The sequence below is a fragment of the Otolemur garnettii genome, unplaced genomic scaffold, assembly GCF_000181295.1.
Source record: "Otolemur garnettii isolate 467f Iridium unplaced genomic scaffold, OtoGar3 scaffold00023, whole genome shotgun sequence".
NCBI classification, from domain to species: domain Eukaryota; kingdom Metazoa; phylum Chordata; class Mammalia; order Primates; family Galagidae; genus Otolemur; species Otolemur garnettii.
In genome coordinates, this window is record NW_003852418.1 from 21,094,859 (window position 1) to 21,108,743 (window position 13,885).

The 13,885-nt window shown below is 53.3% G+C and overlaps 1 protein-coding gene across 1 annotated transcript in view; it reads right to left on the reverse strand.

Moving 5' to 3' along the window:
- Positions 1-13,885, reverse strand: part of TAF4 (TATA-box binding protein associated factor 4) — a 41,404-nt gene that overhangs the window by 22,901 nt on the left and 4,618 nt on the right. The window contains exons 3-13 of the mRNA XM_023511989.1: positions 13,004-13,123; positions 11,632-11,754; positions 9,000-9,089; positions 8,065-8,310; positions 6,108-6,255; positions 5,641-5,755; positions 2,795-2,964; positions 2,354-2,484; positions 1,387-1,512; positions 672-728; positions 99-218 (exon numbers count right to left, since the gene is read on the reverse strand). Coding sequence (XP_023367757.1) covers positions 99-218; positions 672-728; positions 1,387-1,512; positions 2,354-2,484; positions 2,795-2,964; positions 5,641-5,755; positions 6,108-6,255; positions 8,065-8,310; positions 9,000-9,089; positions 11,632-11,754; positions 13,004-13,123 — 1,446 coding nt within the window. The remainder of the gene's footprint in view (positions 1-98; positions 219-671; positions 729-1,386; positions 1,513-2,353; positions 2,485-2,794; positions 2,965-5,640; positions 5,756-6,107; positions 6,256-8,064; positions 8,311-8,999; positions 9,090-11,631; positions 11,755-13,003; positions 13,124-13,885) is intronic.

Consider the following 13,885-nt stretch of genomic DNA (forward strand, 5'->3'; position numbering starts at 1 on the left):
GCACCTCTGTGCCTGCCCCTAGCCCCACTCACCCCCACCTCACTGCTGCACCTCTGTGCCTGCCCCCGGCCCCGCTCGGCCCCACCTTGCTGCTATACCTCTGTGCCTGTGCCTGGCCCAGGACCATCCACTTTCCTCTTCTTCCTGGGCCCAATGGCCGCGAGCGCCGTGAGGTTGGCATCCCGCTGTCGCATCTGCGCCAGCTCTTGCTGCTGCATCTTTATTTTGTAAAGGAAACAAGCAATGTCATTTCTTGCTGCTTCTCACTTACTATACAATTAATACCAGAGTGTTTTCTAAAATGTCCTAAATTACAATTTCTTTAATGTTTTGACTTTTTTAACCGTAAGTATGTTCTCTAATCAGAAAAATAACAAAGATTTTTCTAAATCAAGGGATGCTCATTTTAAAATGCTCAAAATATATGAACCAGTATAGAAACTAATGTCACCCAAAGAGAGGTCACTGTTCAATTTAGAAACAGGATACAGACTGCACAGGAGAGCACCCGGACAGAGTGTCACTGAGACTCTGCACACATTTTAAACAGCTACACAAGTGCTCACTGCACAGAACTGCCACGGTCATCTTAACCTTTCTCTCTTTTGATGGGCTTTTTGTGAAACATGAACATACTTTCAAATACATGGTGAAGACTCTGAAAACCTTACCTCTTTTGCCTTCTGTTTCAACCTTAACTGTTCAGGATCTTCTTGTCTGGATCGAGACTGTTTGTGGAAGAGGCAGAATAGAAGTTATGACCTAAATGTCATTTGTTTATCGTCCAACAAATGTTATCTTACTTATCATACAGCAACACCCAGGTCATAAATGTTTATAACCCAAAGATGAAAATCTAGGAAAATCAATACCATCTGGATATGGTAAGAAGTAAGACAGTCTTAGGCACCTGTCTGCCAGCGGCAGGCCTCTAGCTCGACCTGAGCACACGACGGCAGGCAGGAAGGCCTCGCAGGGCTTCAGACTCACAGATGGTGCGGAAAGGCTAGTGTCTGGCCATCGCCAAAGAAGTGAGCCCTCCATGTCACAGCAACTTTTCCATGGAATTACTGTCTCCTGTCTGGCCACACCACCGAGGGCTCTCAACATTCTAGAACGCACGGTGACGCAGGCGTAGAGTCACGGTCTGGCACACGCGGGGGCTGCCTGCACACAGGCCTCACAACTAAACTGAGGCATGGGGACCCTTAAGCTGCTCCACTTCTCAAGGGTTTTGTGCGTGCAGCTGAAGCACACTGACGAGCTCGGCTCCTCTCAGCGCTCTGCTCACCCCTGCACACAGCCCCTCTCCCTCCAGGCCAGCCCAGAACGCCCAGTGCCTGGTGAGCGGCTGGGCAGGGCCCAGGGCGGCGTCCGAGCACTCGCCTTTGCAGCCCGCATCAGGATCTCCCGTTCCTGCTCATCCTTCCTCTGCTTCTCCATCTGATCAAGCTGTTCAAAAAACTTGAGCTGAGCCCGGACATCACTCGACTGCTCGTATCTGTCGTCATCCTACAACAAAGGTAAAATCCCGTCCACTGTACGTCTGGGGAACCAGAGTCTATGCAGAGCCCTCCCAGGCCAGGCCCCAGGTCAGCAAACAGCCCTAACCTCCTGTCACTCTCAGATGGACCCTGCACCCTGAGTCCTGTCGTCCGTGTGCACAGAGAAGAGCCTCGGGTGGCGACTCTGGGGGCTCTTGGTAGTTTCCATTTTATACAGTCTAATATTGTCTGGTTTTTTTAACGTAACATAACGTTTTTTGCAGCAACACAGACCACTTTTAAAGCACACAGCCAAGTGTGTTTACTTCAACTGCTGCTCAGATGGTAGTACTAAGACCTGGTTTGGGAGAGGCACAGCCGCAAGTGGCCTGGCCTTCTCCTGGCTGCTGCTGAGACTGCTGACAACGACCACAAGTCTCCCTTTGGGCCCCTACACTGGGAGACAGGGGGATGCAGCCACCTGAGGTCTGCAGGCTCAGTTCCTGGCCTGCGTAGGGGGTGCACACTCATAGGTCTGAATCAAAGTGTTAGACTCTGTAATTTTCAAAATTGATGAGGTTTACCCTGGAGAAGTGAAATCCCTTCGCAGTGTCCGCACTGGGCCCCACCCAAGGTAGAACGTGTAGCTAGAGCCAACCCAAGTTCACGGAGGACCAGGAAACCAAGTGGCTAAAATAAAAAAAATCTTCCCAAAACCTCATCCTGTGAAAAATTCAGAACAAGCTCAAAAAGGACAGAGGGCTCTCAGGACAACTGCCTGCGCCTGGTGTGGGAAAGAAGCTTCAGACAGAGCCTGACTGAACGTCAGCTCAAGAAAGTCACTCTCCATGGGAGAGCCGCCCCATTACCTTGTACGAGAAGTTCTTCTGCTGAGCTGTTTCCGATATTTTTTCTACAAGATTTTGTAGCCTCTGTTGTGTGGCGTGTGATACATAACTTACTACATCAGGATGCAATTCCGTTATGCCGTGTTTTTTACCTAAAGGTTAGCCAATAAAAAGAGTATTTTAGAATCATTTAAACACTTTTCTTTCCTCACTACTGTTTTTTCCTATCAACAAACTACTACCTTACAGAGTCTAGGGCAGCCCAGGCAAGTAGGAGACAGCACACATTGGCCACCTGAGCCACCAGCAGCAGCACCTCGAGCCAACACAGAACAAGGCACCGAGTATGCTCACATGAGGCCCCTGGACTCCAGCAGAGTGGCCAGTGAGGGCCATATGCAAGGCTTTCCTAAACTCACAGTGCACACAAGGCCCTTGTGTGGACACTGAACATGAACTCACCTATCTCTAATATCCGTCTTTGTAAAGGCGCAGGGAGGAGGAAGGTCTCGTCTTTACAGGACCGCGTCAACGTGCCCACGAGTTCAGAGTTTGTGGCTAATATCCTTGCACTTTCTTCTGACAGGTTCACTCCAGCCATTGATGCAACATCATTAATGTCATCATCATCCCTTGAGAAAGAAAAAAAGGTCACTCTAACAGCACAGTGGCTCATCAAGAGGAGGGCTGGGGGGCTCCGGACATGGTGGGCAACCAACACCGGATGGCAAAACCCCGCGTGGAAATCACAGCCAGCACCTACGACTTAAGCACTGTCCTCCAGCTCCCGCATCTCCTGTGTCCTGCTGTCCAAAGACGTCTGTCTGCCTTCTCTGAAACCTGACCTGCTGTGTTTAGGGAAAGCAGCAGGGTTAAAGCACACCAATATGCAGACACCGTGGGGCCTCACCCAGAGGCCAGACCAGGAGCACCGCCTGCTGCTTCAAGGACCACGGCCCTCATGACACCTTGAAAATCTCAGCCAGCATTATTTTATCTTCTTAAAATAATCACAGAGCCTCAGAAGAGTTGGAGAATATGAAGAACTTTCTTCCTGAATCATTTGAGAGGAAGCTGCCAACCTGACAGCACTCACTCAGGGCACTTCCGAGTGTGTCCCCACAGACAAGGTGTCCCCTGCAGAACCCGAGGCACCATCGAAGCCAGGCTGCAGGCAGCAGTCTAGGACTACCAGCCACAGCTCAGGCCTCCCAGGTGGGGCTGACTGTTTCTGAAGTGGCTCTCCCAGCAGGTTCATGTCCCATCACTTGCTGCATCCAGCCATTGTGGTTCCTTAGCCTCTCCTGACTCTCTTGTGCTCTTAACACCGGGAGTGTCGTAGGTCAGTTGCAGGCCAGCTGTCTGCAGAACGTCCTTATGGTCTGATGGCTGTTCTTCCATGAAAAGACACAAGCTGTGCCACCCAGCCAGAACACTGACGGGAGTCTTGAGCCCCAAGGGTGGCTCCACTTGGCAGGGGGCCTGCCCAGCATCTCCCTAGTGTCACCAGTGCCTCTCGGAAGTACGGTGGAGCAGTCCACACACCTGGTCCTCCTCCGTGGGCTCACACACAGACTGACACAACCACGGGCTTCCCGATGGTCACAACTGTTGCTCTCAGGTGGGAGGCAGGGCATCACTGACTTTCCCCCCTCAGTTTTTTGGAGTTTTTGTTTGTTTCTTTGTTTGTTTGTTTTGAGGCAGAGTCTTATTTCGTCACCCTCAGTAGAGTACCCTGGCACATAGCTCATAGCAACCTCAAACTCTTGGGCTCAAGTGATTCTCTTGTCTCAGCCTCCTGAATAGGTGGGACTATAGGAGCCTACCACAACCCCTAGCTATTTTTAGAGATAAGGTCTCGTTCTGGCTCAGGCTGGTCTCAAACTCCTGAGCTTAAGTGATCCAGTCAGCCACCTCAGCCTCCCAGAGTGCTGGAATTACAGGCCACCCTCTGTCATCAGAAGTGCCCGGCTCACCTTGTATTTTCTGTACCCTGGCCCTGGACCGGGCCTTTTCTCTGAGGAGCCCTCATCACTCTAGTGGGAAATGGTTTCTAGAAGATCAGACCCAAACTAAGGTAGGCTCACTGCTGTGGACTTTACTAACCCCGGCTCCTCCAGGGGACAAGGCAGATGCATCTTGGTGCACCAAGTCCAGGTTTTGCCCCATACATGGCCAATTTCCCTCCTCCCACTCTGTCCCTATTCCCTCCCCTGACAAACCCCCTTGGCCTCCCACAGCCTACACTAATTTGCTGTTTGATCTGCAGGTACACCGACCCTCCACCCTCAGGTGTCCAGCCCCGTTAAGACCCCCGCAGGTGCATCAACCTTCCCACTCAGGTGTCTAGCCCAAGTGAGCACCATGCAGGTGCCTGACCCTCCCACTCAGGTGTCCAGCCCCACTGAGCATCATGTAAGTGTCTGACCCTCCCACTCAGGTGTCCAGCCCCACTGAGCACCATGCAAGTGCCCGACCCTCCCACTCAGGTGTTCAGCCCCGCTGAGACTCCTGCAGGTGCCCGACCCTCCCACTCAGGTGTCCAGCCCTGCTGAGACTCCTGCAGGTGCCCGACCCTCCCACTCAGGTGTCCAGCCCCACTGAGCAGCATGCAGGTGCCTGACCCTCCCACTCAGGTGTCCAGCCCCGCTGAGCATCCTGTAGGTGCCCGACTCTTCCACTTAGGTGTCCAGCCCCGCTGAGCAGCATGCAGGAGCCCGACCCTCCCACTCAGGTGTCCACCCCTGTTGAGAGCCCCATTTAGGCTTAGGCCACGGTCAGTCACCAACCCTACCCTGCCTGATGGCTCTGGGAGCAAAGCATCCAAGAAGGGAAAGAGCCACAGAGAAATCCCTGACACAGGCACCCACCCGGCCACCTGACTGCTGTGCATGGAGGCTCCGTAGCCTCCCACCACTCAGGCCCCAGAGATGCCACCCCAAGACAGTGACTCCCAGACCAAAGCAAAGTTCAGCATTTCTGGAGATTTTGAAGCTGAACAAATGGTCAAACAGCAAGAAAGCGTCCTAATTTGAATTGCGATGACCTGGAGATGCTATGTTGTAATATTGCAAAACTGACTTTTCTCTTAGTTCACGTAAAAACATCAGTTGATTTACTGTCCTGCCTTTGCACAATCCAAAACCTCTCTGAACTAACTCCATGCACTTGTGCAGAAGTCAGACCCACACTGAGCACAAAGTCTCACAGCAGCAGGTGCTGGTGCCACACGGGAAAGCCCCAGAGTGGGAAAGAGGCGTGGATCACGGGGCCCTGGGCTCCCCTCCACCCACATGCTTGCTCCTTACCGAAACGAACCTCCCCCAGGCTCCTTGAGCTTGTTTTTCTGTGCAGCGGCCGCCTGTGCTGACACGGTGGACAGGGCTTTGGCTCCAGGTAACACGGGAGGTTTCACCACGGGGACTGTGGGGCAGAGGCACACAGCAGCACATGAGGCTGGACAGGCGCCACTGGCTGGGGGGACGCCGTCACTCTCCCAGCTGGCCACAACAGAGCCCTCAAACACGTGGGATTAGTTAAGTCTACGTCACAGGTGAGAGTTTAGCAGCAACTCCCAAGCACTGATTCTCCTGTGTTTCATCAAACTTTTGTTAAGTGCAAGGATGATTACTGATGAACAGTAGCAAATACGTATTTACTTTTAAAAATCACACCAATCAATAGTGGTGATGATTGCAGAATTTTGTAAATGTAATTAATGCTATTGAATCAAACTGAAACAAACTGAAACCCCAGTGCCGCCCCATCAGCCCACCTGGCTGCAGCTGGTTCAGCTGGATCTGCTGGGGTGCGGTCAGCATGATGCGGCTGTGCGGCTGCCGCAGGGCCACCATGGGCGTCTGCGTCAATGCCACCTGCGGGGGCCGGATCAGGGCTCCTGGCTTCGGAGACTGCTGGATCACCTGGGGTAGGGCCGGCAGAGAGCAGTGAGCACAGGCCAGCACAGTCCCCAAGCCTGAGTCCCTCCCCCAACAGCAGGCTCACCCTACCAGTTCATACCCACCTCCCGCCCCCAGTGAGCAGCTTTGAGAGGCCCCAAAAGCCCCAGCACCACACTCTGCAAGAGGCCCCACCCATAGACCAAGGCAGGGCAGGGCAGGCAGGCAGCACGCTGGGCAGATCTGTGACTCAGAAGCTGCTCAGAGGGCTGGGACTAGCCCACTGAGCTCAGTGACCCCATGTGGAATGGACTGCCCCCAAATGTCAGCAGAGGTGACGCTGCTGCTTGGTGGCCACAAGCCAAGCAATTCTCCCCTTGTGAGGTTTCCATAAGGTGGGCCCCACTATAGCCCCTGACACAGCCTGCTCCCCCTCCCCTGCTGTGCTCAGCCCCTCACACCGGGCTGGCCCCTCACTGCCACGTTCTTCTCTGCCCTCTATGAGCCCCCACATACAGCAGGGCTCCGAGAGTTGGCAGCACTGCCTGTGGCCTGTGCTCAGAGACATCTGATCCCTGCAGAAAGCTGCACAGCTCCAGGTCACACAGCCTGGCCCCAAACCTTAGGGTACACCCCTACCAAGGGCACATGAGGGCTGCAAAGTGCACTAGGATGGAACATTGTCTACAACAAACCACAAGCATTCCCACTCAGTAGGCCCACCTACTGCCACCTGAGAAGGCTGCCCCCACCCAGGAAAGCCACAGTTCCCACTCCAGAACATAGGTGAGAAATCAGACCCTGCCCCACCTGACTGATGCACTCTGCGGCCTGCACAGTTGAACAGGATCCAGAGGCAGACGCAGAAGAGGCCCCCCAAAGAACACAGCATGTGCCCACACAGAGACGCCCACGGTGCCACATGCAACCAGAACCGGGGGTCAAAACCTTACAGGGAAAATGACGACCCACCAGGTTCTGCTCCCACAACATTCGCCTTGTGGACTGTGGAGGGCATCTGTCCTCACAGGACAGCGAAGCAAAGGGTCCAGACAAGTGCTCCTGTCCAGTGCCATAAGCAGCACTAAGAAGCCCTGTCCACGTGGGCCTCGGCCCTCCTGCTGCCCACGCCTCCCTACAGCCATTTCACCCTCTCTCCTCCTAACTAATCAAAGCAGAAGCGAATGACACTTTAGCTGAGCTCGCACAGGAACAGCCCCGTGGATCCCAACCATGGCCCGGTTGTTCTTTGTCACCATAAAACAAAATTATCCAACCTACTGCTAAGATAGGGAGTCTGCACCATCTTATTTTATTTAATTTGTCTTTAGAACAACAAAACGCCTTTGATATTTAAAAAAAATTCCCTTCTATGTCTGGTGAACCCACCACACCTCCAGGAGGGGGCACATTCAGAACACACCTCTCCCCAGCAGAGCCGGCGACAAGACCCAGACTGCAGCTGAGGGCCCAGTCCCAACTGTGCTGTAGCTCCTGGGCGCCCCCAGAGCCACACGGGCCATGAGAACCCAGAGGCCCCAAGATGAAGCCTAACCTCTGATACCAGGCACAGGTACCTGCCCAGGAGAACGGCCACCTGGACACGTCCAATGAGACCCCCAAGCAATACCAGTAAGGGACAGAGGGTTGGAGGCCAGCAAAATGCGCATTTCACTTCACTGAGAAACAAAGCACAAAGTCACAGGGCCTCAACCTCCAGATCTTGACTGTTAAAGTGGCACGCAAGGTCCCTTCTAGCAAGAGCCTTCCTACAGGCTCTAGGCAGGCGTGCTGGTGTGGCAGGTGGGCTGTGGAGGGTTGGGCAAGCCGTACCAGCGGTGTGGGCTGTCCCTGTTTGCCGACGCCCACCTGCGTGGGCTGCGTGAGGCTGAGCACAGGGGGCTGGAGGGCGCTGGTCACGGTGGCCGCCGTCTTCCCGGCCGTGCGCTGGACTGAGCCGCTCAGCACCACGGCTGTGAGTGCGGTGGTGGCCTGCGAGGCAGGGGGCGGCTGCTGCTGGCTCTGCTGGATGAAGGCCGCGGAGTCGGGGGTCAGCTGTCTCAAGGCGGGTAAGCTCCTCTGGGTGGAGACAGACCGGAGTCAGGACACTCACTTCCCTAATACATTCCACCTCTCTCAAAACCTCCTCTGGACATCAACATCTCTCACCCCTAATTCCATCCCACCAAGCAGGATTATTCTCTATTAAGAAATTACCCAAAATTTGTTTTAAAATACAAAGAAAACCACATATTTAATATACTTTTTAAAATGGGCTGATACTGGCTCGGCGCCTGTAGCACAGTGGTTATGGCGCTAGCCACATATACCGAGGGTGGTGGGTTTGAACCTAGCCCAGGCCAGCTAAACAACAATGACAACTGCAACAAAAATAGCCGGGCATTGTGGCAGGCACCTGTAGTGCCAGCTACTTGGGAGGTGTAAGCAAGAGAATTGCTGAAGCCCAAGAGTGGAGGTTGCTATGAGCTGGGATGCACAGCACTCTACCAAGGGCAACATAGTGAGACTCTGTCTCAAAAAAAAAAAAAAGTGCTGATACCAACGACCACCAAGGGAGATCACCCAGTGCTGCAGGAACCAGTCCTGGACGACTCCATAAGTGCCACCTGCACCCTCCCAGGGCACACGGGCAGCACCTCACCAGTTAGGGGCTCCCTCTATAAGCAGAGCCGACACCAGCCCTGTTCCACCCCACTCTGACTCACAATGCCAAGCGGCCAGCACAGATACCAGGACCTTCAAGTTACCTTCAGGAAAGGCACGAGGTAAGGCTGAGGCGAGGAATTAAGTTCTCGGTATAACCTGCTGGTGAAGTCCTCCGCTTCCATCTTCCCATCCTTAAAAACAAGAGCCGAACTGAGGCCCCACAGCAAGCGAGGCTTCACACACCCTGCCACCTGGCGTCACACGGACTCTCATCTCACAGATAGCTCTGCCCAGCGTCTCCCAGAGAAGACAGGAAAGCTGGCATCCTGTGTGCTTCAGCAGATGCAGGCTCCTCGGTACACACGTGGTGGGCATTCACATTGGACATCCTGAGCAGCAAGCTGCCCACTATGTGTCCACCTGGGAGGGTTGCTTCTACTCCTCGTCCCATCCTGAGGGTCCCACTCATGCCAGCTCTCCCTGAATGCCAACTACACACCTGCCCAGGACAGGCACAGTGCTTGGAGGTAACCAGCTCAAAGGTGACCCCACCACCACCATCAGCACTGCCAACACAGGGGCCAACGCAGACGGGCACCTGCCTGGTCAGGGAGTCAGGGGCTATCCAGGAGAAGATGGCATCCCACCACACCTACAGGCTAGCAGAGGGGCTGAAAGTTGTACACATGCAAATGCGAGCCCAGAGCGAGGGTCACAGTCTGAGGCAGAAACTGAGGCACCTCCGTGTGAGAGAAACACACAGCCTGCACAGGAGCTAGCTAGATGGGGACAGCCTGGACGCTGAGAGGGGACGTAAGCTGCTTGGGCTGCTTCAGACCACTGGGCAACCCAACTGAGGGCCTGCAAACCCAAGCTATCAAAGGGCAGCAGGGCTGACGCAGAGCAAACAGATGTGGGCACAGTTGTGGGGCCTAGGGCTCCTGGCCCAGGGACAGAGTGTCCTTCACTGAGATGGGGCAGGGGAAGCTGCGTCTGCAGCACCAATATATCACGGTGGCCTACACCACGGCAGGGGACAGAGCCAAGCTCTTGGGGGCTCAGGGCATAGAGCACCCATCCCAGCAGGGACGCTGACACCTGGGAATCCTACAAGAGGCAGAGCCACTCTTGGCCAAGGTCACCTGTTGCTGCAGCCATACCCAACCCTAACAGAGGCTGAGGGCGGCAGGAATGGCCAGCAGGGTTCAAGGGAAAGAGTTCACTCAGGAAAGGAAGGGGGCTCCCAGGGATGCTGACAGGAACACAGCAAGTGGAGGAGAGCCACAGAGCAGGTACCGTGCAGTACGCGGGATAAGAGCAGTGCCAGTCAGCACAGCCCTGCCCGGCACACCCACTGTGACTCTGGCCCCACGAAGCGTGTACAGGAGCCCACCCTGGCTCCTGGGCTGGGCCAACACCCTCCACCAGCAGAAAGAACACACGGGGTCATCACAACTCCCAGGGGTCAGCACTCAGGGTCCTCAACAAAGAAGCCAGAGGGAGAGAGAAAAGAGCAGAAGGAGCCAGGAGCCCTTAGATTAAAAGACAGAGACAAGGCGACAATAAAACGTGGATCGTGATTTGAACAGGCTATTCAAATACAGAACTCCTTAGAAAGCTGGAGTGTGAGCACTGGCTGGACTCGATGGCTATGAAGGCAGCCTTAGCGTTGTCAGGTGTGGGCCCAGTGCCACAGTTGTGCGTGTAAAAAGTACCCACACTTTGCAGAGAGCCACGCTAACGTGCTGAAGGAGTGTGGGGTGGGGTGTGACAGCAGACCAGGTAAGGCCCAGGACTGCTCACACGTCAGACGGACACGAGGTGGGGCGGGGTACAGGTCATCACGCTGCTCTGGCTACTTCCATATATGTTGAAGCCTTTCCATTTAAAAACAAACAGAACAGAGGCGGCACCTATGGCTCAGTGAGTGGAGCGCCAGCCCCACATATGGAGGGTGGCAGGTACAAACCTGGCCCCGGCCAAATTGCAACCAAAAAATAGCCGGGCATTGTGGCAGGCACCTATAGTCCCAGCTACTCGGGAGGCTGAGGCAAAAGAATCGCCTAAGCCCAGGAGCTGGAGGTTGCTGGGAGCTGTGTGACACCACGGCACTCTACCAAAGGCGATAAAGTGAGACTCTGTCTCTAAAAAAATAAATAAATAAATAAAAAAGTTGGCGCCTATGGCTCAAGGAGTAGGGCACCAGCCCCATACACCAGGGGTGCCAGGTTTAAGCCTGGCCCCGGCCAAAACTGCCAAAAAAAAAAAAAAATTGGGGGAGCAAGGAGAAGAAAAAGCAAACGCCCTAAAAACATCATCTACTGGATGTATTTAAAATTGTTCCCAGGACACCCAACAGGAAATCTTCATGCAACAATAACTGCTACTGAAAAGCGACTCCATAAACTCCCTTTCAGCCAACAGGCAGGCACTTCCCTCCTGACCACTCCAAGAAGCACGAACACCTCAGAAAACACCAAAGCTCAGGAAATGGCCTAACGCTGGCCCTGCACAAAGCAGGGCTCAGGGAGTGGCCACGTGGCCAAGTCCCTATAACCCAGGAAGCAGGGTCTCCCGGGGGGCATACACTCCTAACAGATGTGCACAGCTTCCTGCCACCTGTGACTGTCCACAGGTGCTCTGGGCTACTGATACCGGCCGGCAGCCACAGTTGTCTATGACACGCAACATACTTAATTAAGGCAAAGGGATTTCACATTCAAGTTCTCTTACCAGTAAATTCTGTACTAGCTCTTTCACGTTGGCTGCCGTCTCCGTAGACTGTTTACCAGATGAAGCCAGTTTTATTAATGTAGATAGAAAATTTTTACATTTCTTCACATTTTCCATAGTTTCCTAGTAAAAAGTAAGTAATAAGATAAAAATGATAAAAGTTTTAAAAGACAGATTTTCATCACAGTCTTTGGTTTAACTAAAACACGCATATGTATAAAAAATACAGATATTTCTTCCCTAAACTGTAAGAAAATGCACCAACTATGGTGGCTCGCTGAGGGGTGTGCAGATGGGCTGGGGCTGTGTCCAGCACCTGGCCACACCAGCCAGAGCTGCCTCTCCCCGCACCCAGCAAGCCTAGGAAACAACGCCTCTACGGAGACAGTCATCACAACCCTGCTGGTCATAAAGACAAACCAGTGCCACCTGAATGCACATCAAAGCAGTCACATTAGGACGCAGCCACCAAAAGTGGTAAAATATACTTTGCAAAGAAACATGAAAAGTTATAAAGTATGAGTCCCCCATTTGGTTTTAAGATTTTATACAGATTGTGCCCCAAAACTGTATACAGATTTTAAAAAAGGAAAAAACTGTATTAAAATGGTAGTAACATCTGTCAATAACAAAAGATGAATACAAGTCATGTTGAACACCTCTCACAAATTATAAATTTAATACAGTTTTTTCCTTGCTTAAAATGGGTATGTATTTTTTTGGCACCCTCTGGATATACAGGAAAACTACTGGGAACATCTACACAAAAGGATGGTAGCAATGTTTTAGATTACAAATGTATAGTCTATATGACTTTTCTTTTTCTTTTTTTTTTTTGAGACAAGAGTCTCACTTTATCACCCTTGGTAGAGTACCATGGTGTCATAGCTCACAGCAACCTCAAATTCTTGCGCTCAAGAGATTCTCTTGCCCCAGCCTCCCAAGTAGCTGGCACTACAGGCGCCTAGCTATTTTTTTTTGGGGGGGGGGGTGCAGCTGTCGTTGTTGTTTAGCAGTCCTGGGCTGGGCTCAAACCTGCCAGCTTCAGTGTATGTGGCCGGTGCCCTATTCACTGAGTGAGCTATGGGCGCCAAGCCCCATGTGACTTTTTCAAATCAGTAATTTTGGGCTTTTGCCATTTGAGATTTCTGCATGGTTTGAAGCCCTTGAGCAAGAAGATGAGCCTTTCCTGCTGCCCCTTAAAGGCCACTGCCCCTGGGGCCCCCTGTGCATTCACACGGGTCCCAAACCATGCACAAAATGGTTGTGGGGCAGAAGTCGACATGGGCGGGTGATCTCAGGGTTCATTTTCCAACCATCGAGCACTGGCTCAGCCGCGTCTGATGGTCCTGGGAGGGGAAGCACTTCTTACCGTGGCAGCTGTGGAGGTGGCGGTCGCCCCTGGGACCGTTCGCTGAGGTGTCCCGGTCTGAACAGCTGTCGCCGTCCCGAGTGAAGCTGTCTGGGCAGCACCACCCAGAACAAGCTGAGGCTACAAGAATCCAAAACATGAGATAAATGCATCCTGTGCCGCAAACAGGTTAAGTGAGACTGGCCCCATGTCCAGCGGGGAAAACAAGGCTTCCCAGAGAGGCAGGGAGACCCCAGAGCTGAAGCCACAGCCACCTGCAGGCCCAGCACCGTAGTATTCCTGCCAACTAGACAAGTGAGTGTTGGTGGGCATCCACCAGGGAGCAGCCCAAGGCACCGACAGCTCCCCTGGACTGAGCAGGCCTAAGCCGCGCCCCCAGAGCCGCAGTCCAGAAAGTCACTGTGTGCACCTGCACTAAGAACTGAGGAGACCCAGCCAGTCACCGGCAAGTCCTGGTTTTCAGAAGTCAACAGTGAAAGCAACCAGTGTAAACAACCCTGACAACCAAACCAGATCCCATCTCTCAGAAATTAAAGAACAAAACAGGAGGACTACTCTGCAAGCCTTCCTCTCCAGCAGCACAGCAAGGCTGATGGCCACCATGGTCCTGACCCATCTATAGCCCCTACCTTGGGGCCCCACCAGGACTGAGGAGGACAGAAGGGTCCCTAAATCAAGCTTTCTTTACTCTCCCAACATGAAGCTCAACAAGCTTCTCTGAGAAACAAAGGGTAGTGGTCAGTGGCAGCCACCCTGCTAGGAGCAGTGGTCAGTGGCAGCCACCCTGCTAGGAGCAGTGGTCAGTGGCAGCCACCCTGCTGGGGGCAGTGGTCAGTGGCAGCCACCCTGCTAGGAGCAGTGGTCAGTGGCAGCCACCCTGCT